The sequence below is a fragment of the Paroedura picta genome, chromosome 9, assembly GCF_049243985.1.
Source record: "Paroedura picta isolate Pp20150507F chromosome 9, Ppicta_v3.0, whole genome shotgun sequence".
Lineage (NCBI taxonomy): Eukaryota > Metazoa > Chordata > Lepidosauria > Squamata > Gekkonidae > Paroedura > Paroedura picta.
This window is the reverse complement of record NC_135377.1, coordinates 5,544,469-5,553,331: the sequence shown is the minus strand read 5'-3', so window position 1 is coordinate 5,553,331 and position 8,863 is coordinate 5,544,469. Positions and strand designations below refer to the sequence as shown.

The following is an 8,863-nucleotide window of genomic DNA, read 5'->3' as shown; positions in this document are numbered from 1 at the left end:
ACATTTGCATTTGGATAAATCTCAGACATCTCTTTTTTTAAAAAAACCTCCACCGGCAGAACTTGCGGTAGTGTTTTTATGGTGAAACTTGGCTGCTTCAGAAATCTTTCCCCCACAGGCTCCTTCCTCTTTTGGGCACTTCTGCCCCTCCCTTTGGATTCCTTTCATGCCCGCCCTCCACTGTCCAGTCTTGGGTTCAAAATTTCTTGCAGGTTACTTCATCACCGACAGTTCGGTTAAGCTTCGATTCGTGTCAAACCGAATGTTCCTGAGGTGTCTTGCTGTACTTTGAGAATATTTTGTCACATTATTACCGCAACTGGTGGAAAAGACAACCAAGAGGTGAGCTCTACTACCAAATCCCTGGATTCAGGCTCTTAGTGGGGTGTGAATGTCCCGGGGGGGGAGCATGAGATATTCTGGGGGCCATAAAATAAAGTATAGAAAGATTATGATTAAAGAAATCATCTTTCAATCCGATGGACTTGAATTATTACCAACCTGTTTCTAACCTGTGATTTTTGATGGAAGTGTGAAAACAGAGATCGCCAAAGATCTTAATTGGGGGGGGGGGGGCAGATTAAATTTACACTCTAACCTTTACACACTTAAATTTACACTCTCCGCTAGCTGTCCTGCTAGATGATCTATGCTATCTGATTGTTGTTCTTCTCCATTCTCCAACATCCTTGCGAGATCTGTCTGCAAACTGACGCTTTTTTTGTTGTTTAAAACCCTTTAAATATTAGCATTTCAAAATTTTCATTTGGGATCACCTGAGGTTCACAGGAATATCGCCCCTCTCTGTTCATGGGCCCATTGTACAGGTTTCAGGATGTCTTGTTGTCCCTGCTATGCTGAAGTCTTAAAAATGTTTTAACAAGCTTCAGGACTCCATTTCAGGGATGGAATGATGGGATATAAATTATTGTATAGCATATATTTTATGTATCCAGGAGATCCTAAGATAGTTGGGCAACTAGACAAGAGATGATCAAGGTAGTTTGCCTGTCCCTGTCTCATGGCCCTGGGATTCCTTCCAAGTGCTAGCCAGGGCCGACCCTGCTTAGCTTCTGAGTTATCATGAGATGGGATTGCCTCATCTATCCAGGTCATGAGGTCCTGAATTTTCAGACTCTGGAACTCTTCCAGAACTGCTTTAGCTTCTCAGAAATAGAAGATTCAGGAAGTGAGCTTCAAGCATGGATCTGTAGAAGTTATCAGCCTGAGGATCCTGAGGTGACTAATGGTGAGGTGAATAATGGACAGGATGTTATATCTGAGGTGGATTCTCCCACAGCTATCATAGCCTCATTGGGATCAGAGTCCCATGATGGGACTATGAACCCTCCATCTGCTGGTCTTGAGTTATTATTGACTGATTTACTGTATTGTATGTATTTTATGTAGCCAGGAGATGCTAATATTGTTTGACACCTAAGCAAGAGATGTTCAGAAGTGGTTTTCCATTGCCTGTTCCCACATCATGTTCCTGAGATTCCTTGGGGGTCACCCTTCCAAGTGCTAGACAGGGCCAACCCTCAGCTTCAGAGATCTGACTAGATTGGATTGCCTCATCTATCCAGGTCAGGAGGTCTTGAACGTCCAGACCCTGAAACTCTTCTTGAATAATCTAAGTCAATGGCAGCAAGAGAGGGGCTGCTTTGGCTTTCCAGTAAAAGAAGAGCCAGGTAATGACATGTAAGCATGGACCTGCAGAGAGTATCGACCTGACAATCCTGAACAGAATAGCTGCGTCCCTATCGAGGGCTCGGGTTGGGCCGTCTATCTGAAATGGATCCCTAGTTAGATGTTCGTTCTGTTCAATAGAATTTGGGAGGTTACATAGGAGGAAGGTAACCAGAATATATGGGGTATTGTTACAACATTATGAATCTTGTTTCTTACCAGAAGGCTCTGTCTAGTCTTCGTTTCACAGGCTTGTTCCAGGAGGTAAGACTTTTTTCTACATCTGATCCCTTTATGGTGCTGAGTTCTTCTCATCAGGGATTCTACACCACCTTTTTTCTTTTCCCTGATGCTCACAATTTATGCTCCTTAGCTACAACCTATTAGTCCTTGCACTGATGGAAATGAAGCCCTACCTTTTCTAGATTAATCCGTTCCTTATCTTCCTGTGTTTCTGTCATTTAAGCCTTGCTTCTCCCTTTCCACCCCTTTTGTCATGTGCCTCCTCTTGAAATATTTATATTTTTGAAAGTGCATTAGAAACCAGTTTTTCCATCTGATGTTGCTACTGGACTCTTCCCCTCAAGTAGGTCCTGAAACATGGATTGTGGGGAATGCAAGCAAGAGGAAAGGATCAGGGTAGTCAACCTGTGGTCCTCCAGATGTCCATGGACTACAATACCCATGAACCCCTGCCAGCAAATGCTGGTAGGGGTTCATGGGAATTGTAGTCTATGAACACCTGGAGGACCACAGGTTGACTACCCCTGGATCAAAGCATAGCGACAAAACATCTGGAAACGGGAAGAGTATCAGTTAAGAAATGTCAGTGGGAGACAGTTAGCACTGACTGTGGACTGGGAAGGAGAAAAAAAAAGGATCCCCATTTAAGCCTGAAAGGGAAATTGTTTTAAGAGAAGCAAACCCTGCACAGTGAAAAGAGAGATAGTTCTTAAAGAGCAGTGATCCCTGATCTATATAGAGAAAAGGATTTTGGAAACTTGGCTGTATGTTTTGCAGGGCCTGCAAAACGGAGCTCTTATACAAGGCTTATGTTTGAGGTCAGCGCCTCGACGGCGGATTGGACCCCTCAAACTCAGCATGGGTTTTGCAAGAAGAAGTCATGTCAGACCAACCTTATTTCTTTTTTCAAGAAAGTGACTACCTTGCTGGATCAGGAGAAGGCTGTGGACATAGTTTACCTGGATTTCAGTAAAGCTTTTGAGAAGGTTCCACATGATTTTCTTGTTGACGAGTTGGTAAAAGGCGGTATGGATCCTAATTCTGTCAGGTGGATCAATAACTGGTTGACAAATTGTACCCAGAGGGTACTTATTAAAATGGTTCAGCATCCTCTTGGAAAAGAGTGACAAGTGGAGTACCCCAAGGATCTGTCCTGGGGCCTGTGCTGTTCAACATATTTATAAATGGTTTGGATGAGGGAATAGAGGGGATATTTATTAAATTTGCAGATGATACTAAATTGGGAGGGTTAGCAAACACTACAGAATTCAGAATCAGAATGTAGGATGATCTTGATAGGCTCAAGAAGTGGGCTAAACTCAATAAAATGAAGTTCAATAGGGACAAGTGTAAAGTTCTGCATTTAGGTAGGAAAAAACAAAGACACCAGTATAGGATGGGGGAGACTTGTCTTGGCAGTAGCATGTGCAAAAAGGATCTTTGAGTCCTAGTAGACCATACATTGAACATGAGTCAGCAGTGTGACTCGGTAGCTAAAAAGGTAAATGGGATTTTGGGCTGTATCAAATGGAGTATCGTGTCCAGATCACGGGAAGTAATGGTACCACTTCGCTCTGGTTCAGCCTTACACTAGATGAGCGATTGGGATGTTAGTGTCCTGAGCAGTGCTGGTGGTTGGACTAGATGACCCATGAGGTCCCTTCCAACTCTATACTCTATTATTCTATGATTCTATGACTCTTCCCCCCCAAGCAGGTTCTGAAACCTTGATTGTGGAGACTGCAAGCCAGAGGAAAGGATCAAACCTCAGCAACAAAGGATCTAAAAAGGGCAAGAGGTGAGTTGAGCCATTCTGACCATTCAATAACAGTGGAAAGAAACCAGGGGGGTAGAGTCTGTTCAGTGTACTGGATATCTACATAGTCCCTTTACCTAATGATGGTGGGAAGAGCTTAGAAAGACATAGCTGTGTCATGGTGACCCCAGAGTATTTTCAAGGCAAGAGACTTTCAGAGGTGGTTTCCCCTGCTTACTTCTATGGAGCAACCTTGGTGGTCTCCCATTCAAATTCTAACCAGGGCCAACATTGCTTAGCAGTGAAGTTCATGAGTTCAGACTGCCTGGGCCATCCAGGTATAGATAGCCTTAATTCCCATGGCACTGAAACTTAAGAAGATATCATGAAGTTAGAAAGCCATCATGGGGATATATGCTCAGAGGAGGTTGCTTGCTAGACATCTGCATTACCACTCTGTGCTCTACCTGCTTGCCAAAGCTTTCTGCTTCTCTCCACTCACTAGGCAAGGGGAGAGAATGACCACATTTCTATACTTTCAAGCTATCAAACTGACCCCTCCTCTTAGGTAAAAGCTTAGCCTGTTATGGGTTGTGAGTATTCAAGGTGAAGAGTCGTGGTCTGACTCAAATTAGATTCAGCTTCCACTGGAAGCCTCACTTCAGAAAGGACATGGAGATAATGAAGGGAGTGCAGAAAAGGGAGGTGAGGATGGTTAGGGGCCTGGAGACCCAGCCCTGTGAGGAAAAGGCGATTTATTTTATATATTGAGAATGTCCAATTAGGAGATGAGGACATCGAAGGAGGACATGATTGAAAGGCTGTAACACTGGAAGTGCAAGGAGCTATTTCTGTTGGCAGCAGAGGACAGGACTCACTATTCCAGGTGGAATTATATGTGGAAAGATACTATTAGGAGTGAAAATTTTACAGTGAAAAAGGCACTAGTTGGCTGCCTATTAATGTGGTGAGCTCCCTCTCATGGGCAGTCTTCAAGTGGCACCTGGATGAAAACTTGTCAGGGATGATTTCAGCAGATTCTGCATTGATCAGAAGGTTGCACTAAAGGACATGCATAGCTCCTCCTAACACCATGGTTCTTGAAAATTAACCTTGCCAGTAAACTATTTTCATATGTTGTGAAGTCAGACTGAAAACTTTAGCTGTTCTTTTGCAAAATAAGATGACAATTATCCATTCTGCCCTCTCTTTCAGCAGAAGTGCAAAGACAAGAAGCAAAAACAAGATTCTGCAAAGTAGATCTGCAAACAACTCAAATGAGCTGGACAACTCTTTCCATGATGAATGCATCCCTGGAAAAAATTAAAAGCCCTTATTACACTGATCCTAACTACTCAGGTTACTATCTCTTTAGAAACCTCTTCCCTATTATAATCACTGTATTAGTCATCTGTGTTTTGGGAGCTGTGGGGAACGGAGTTGTCATCTGGCTTCTTGTCTTCCGCATTAAGAGGAATCCTTTCATGACCTACATCCTGAACTTGGCTGTCGCTGATTTCGGGGTGGTCCTATTTGATTTTGTCATTATTTTCATGTTTTCTGAATTTATACCTTATTCTGATATAAGGGTGAATGTAAACTTGCCGCTGTTCCTATTAATGTACAGTGCAAGTCAATTTCTCCTGATGGCTATCAGCATTGACAGGTGCGTGGCCGTCTTCCTGCCACTGTGGTATCAATGCAAGCGACCTCCGCATTTGTCCACTATCGTATGTGCAGTCATATGGGTCCTCTCCTTCTTGCTGTCTGCAATTACCTATGCAATCAATACTGTAAATGTGAATGTAATAAGAATTGAAAACTTTTACCAGTTTATCGTGAATGCCGTGGTTTGCCTCCCAGCCATGATGGTGGCCACTGTGTCCCTGTTCATCAAGGCCTGTTTGAAATCACGGCAACCTCAAAGGGGTAGGCTTTTGACCATCATCTTGCTCACCCTTCTCTTCTTCCTCCTCTGTGCTTTCCCCTATAATATCATATTCATCCTTAAGGCTTCCGATTATTTAGAAGAATACGAATACATGCCAGCCTATGCATTTCTATTAGCCTGTTTAAACAGTAGTGTAAACCCAGTCATTTATTTCCTGGTTGGGAGGCAATGGAAGTCTAGACGAAGGGAGAATTTGAAGATGATCCTGCAGAATGTTTTCAAGGAAGAAGAAGGCCGTGCAGAAGAAACCCCCAGGACATGATTGTATTTCAATACCTAAAAATGTCTTCCTTTGTCACAGGCAGATGCCACTGTAGATTTCAATTAGAAAAGGCTAAAACTATGAACTGTAGGGTTAGGGCACACTGTGTTGTTAAAATGAAATCTCCTTCTTTAGACAGCCCATGAGGACTCCCACTTTTGCTGGGAAGAAAAGGATTAGAATAGCAGCAGGGCACTTATGTAGTCCTTCTTTCCTACTATGAAGAATTGGAACTCCCTAAGGTGAAACAAGGAATACAGCTTTGGCTCTATAGAAAAGTTATGTTCCATAAGGTGTTTCATGAGATGAAATGGTTTGAAAAACAGAGAAAAGCCGAGATGGCAGACATGAGCCAATCACCTTCCATTCCTAAGTTCACAATCCCATCAATCAAGACAGATAAATTGGTTAACCCTTCTGATGCTTCTTGGCTACTGGCTGGAGCTTCAGGTGGGACGAGCCCTAAGGTAACCCTTATAGCATTCCCCTTTTCTGCAGTTCTGTGCTGCACCACCAGGAGGGCAAAATCACAACCAGTTCTCAGTCCAGGGTGAATTCATTCCCCATCTACAATAGAAAACCTGATTGGCATGATCTTTCCTAAAGATGACATATTTTTTCTTTCTTGGAATACCTTACATTTTGGCATGAGCCAGCTTGGTGTAGTGTTTAAGAGTGGCAGCATCTAATCTGGCAAGCTGGGTTTGATTCCCCACTCCTACACATGTAGCCAGCTGGGTGAACTTGAACTTGGGCTAGTAACAGTCCTGAAATCGGTGTTCTTAAAGAGAACTTCAGTCAGACTCTCTCAGTCCCACTTACCTCACAGGGTGTCTGTTGTGGGGAGTGAAAGGGAAGGTAATTAGAAGCCACTTTAAGACTACTTTGGTTGGTGAAAAGTGGGGTACAAAACCCAACTCTTTTCCGCTTGGTGAGTTTGCACTCAATTATTATATGAGAGCCAAATTGATATAGTGGTTTAAAATGGCAGCCTCTAATCTGGAGAACTGGTTTTGATCCCCCCCCCCTGCTCCTCCACATGCAACCAGCTGGGTGAATTTGGGCCAGTCACAGTTCTCTCAGAGCTCTCTCAGCCCCACCTACCACACAAGAGTAGCAAACAGGAGTAGCACAATAATATTGCTTTCTGCAATTTATGTTACCCATAACAATAGAAATTATATATTGAGGCCCAGGTGTCTGCAAATGGGAAGGATATACAGCTTCACAAAAGCAAAGATAAAAGTTCAAAGATGGAGTGGATTGGAGGAGGGTGTACAGAGATTCATCTGTATAAGGAACTTGTAATCACTATTTGATTGTGAAGATAACTTACTGCAAGAATGAACTAACGATTTCTATAACAAGTATAGATAATTTTGCATGATGTTCAAACAAGTAAACAACTTTATCAGGTGGAACAATTAGCCTTTGTTAAGAAGTTATTTTTTAAAAAAAACAACAACATATCTAGGCAAAGCTGAATTGATTCTTCGTAGAAAGAATTCCTTGCTGGTGACCTGTTTATCTTTCCGTAAAATACTTTTAAGGCAGGGGCTTCTGGGAATTGTGGTCCATGGACATCTGGAGGGCCGCAGTTTGACTACCCCTGTTTTAAGGACTCATGCAATTCACCTGCTTTAATTATTTATATAATAGTAGTGGATGATATAATTTTGTGCTGAATTAATGTATGATAAAGATGCATGTGATTATATGGTAATAAAGCATACAATGGAACCAAAATGGAACCAAAGAATCTTTCATTTCTACTAAACCCATACCAAATGAGAAAAGTTCTTAAGAATGTAAGAGAATGCATCCAATCCCACACTCTGTGTCACACAGTGGCCCAAACCCATGCTTGCCTACAGGGAAAAGGAGAAGGTTGAAAACATTCACGGGTACACGGCATGCACCTGTTGTAGACATGATCCCTCTTAATGCAGAAACCTCTGGAGCCATAAATATAAACGTCCTAAGCCAGTTGCTGAAAGACTCCCACCTGGTGCAGTTTGCCTGCCCCATTACATGGGTTCAAGTTGATGCACAGGGAAACTTACCTACAGCCCCCTGCCTGATGTTCCTGGTGGTCTCCCCCCCCCCCTTCTCTCTCTGTGTAACCCTTCTAGTGCCTGCTTGGTGTAATGGTTAGGAGTGTGAATTTCTAATCTGACTAACTGGGTTTGATTCCATGCTCCCCCACATGCAGCCAGCTAGGTGACCCTGGGCTCGCCACGGCACTGATAAAGCTGTTCTGACCGAGCAGGAATCTCAGGGCTCTCTTAGCCTCTCTCAGCCTGTTGTGGGCAGAGGAAAGGGAAGGCGACTGTAAGCCGCTTTGTGCCTCCTTTGGGTAGAGAAAAGCGGCATATAAGAACCAACTCTTCTTCTTCTTCAGTAATATCAGGGCTCTCTCAGCCTCACCCCCCTCACAGGGTGTCTGTTGTCGAGAGAGGAAGGGAAGGTTAATGTCAGCCACTTTGAGACTCCTTTGGGTATGGAAAAGTGGCATATAAGAACCAACTCTTCTTTTCTGAGAAGTACAGTTCGAACCACATGCTTCATTCAATTAGATTTATTGACAACCTCCAGGAGGCTCCTGGAAACCTCCCATAATTCCACTGATCTCCATGCTTCAGAGGACAGTTCCCCTGGAGAAAATGGAAACTTTGGAAGGTGGACATTATGATATTCCTCCCCACTGAGATCCCGCTCTTAATAAGACCTCACCTGCTTAAGACTCTGGAAAACTCCCAACCTGTGGCTAGCAACACTAAGAGTTAGTGTTGTCATGTGCAGTTCCCAGCTGATGGCCCCAGTGGGCTCTCAGTTGGGCATCTGGGTGTCCCTCAAGATGGAACCTACTCTGCCACTGTGAGCAACCCCCTAATTGTGCCTAGTGGGAGTACCGCCTCTGTGCAAACCAGACATCTCATTTATTTTATTCTTCATTTAAACA

The 8,863-nt window shown here is 43.4% G+C and overlaps 1 protein-coding gene across 2 annotated transcripts; it reads left to right on the top strand.

Moving 5' to 3' along the window:
* The first annotated feature begins 234 nt into the window (after window positions 1-234).
* On the top strand, window positions 235-7,636 carry LOC143844149 (mas-related G-protein coupled receptor member H-like). 2 transcript variants are annotated; one of them, XM_077351152.1, is made up of 3 exons: window positions 235-342; window positions 3,649-3,730; window positions 4,907-7,636. In XM_077351152.1, exon 3 carries the CDS (start codon window positions 4,966-4,968, stop codon window positions 5,899-5,901), a length of 936 nt encoding a protein of 311 aa, XP_077207267.1. In that variant the 5' UTR covers window positions 235-342; window positions 3,649-3,730; window positions 4,907-4,965; the 3' UTR covers window positions 5,902-7,636. The 2 variants fall into 2 exon arrangements, with proteins under 2 accessions (XP_077207267.1, XP_077207266.1); XM_077351151.1 differs by having other exon boundaries at window positions 4,904-7,636.
* Window positions 7,637-8,863: the final 1,227 nt, after the last annotated feature.

Excerpts from the sequence above, each read along its gene's own strand:
- LOC143844149 (XM_077351152.1), top strand. The coding sequence starts at position 4,966 with ATGAGCTGGACAACTCTTTCCATGATGAATGCATCCCTGGAAAAAATT.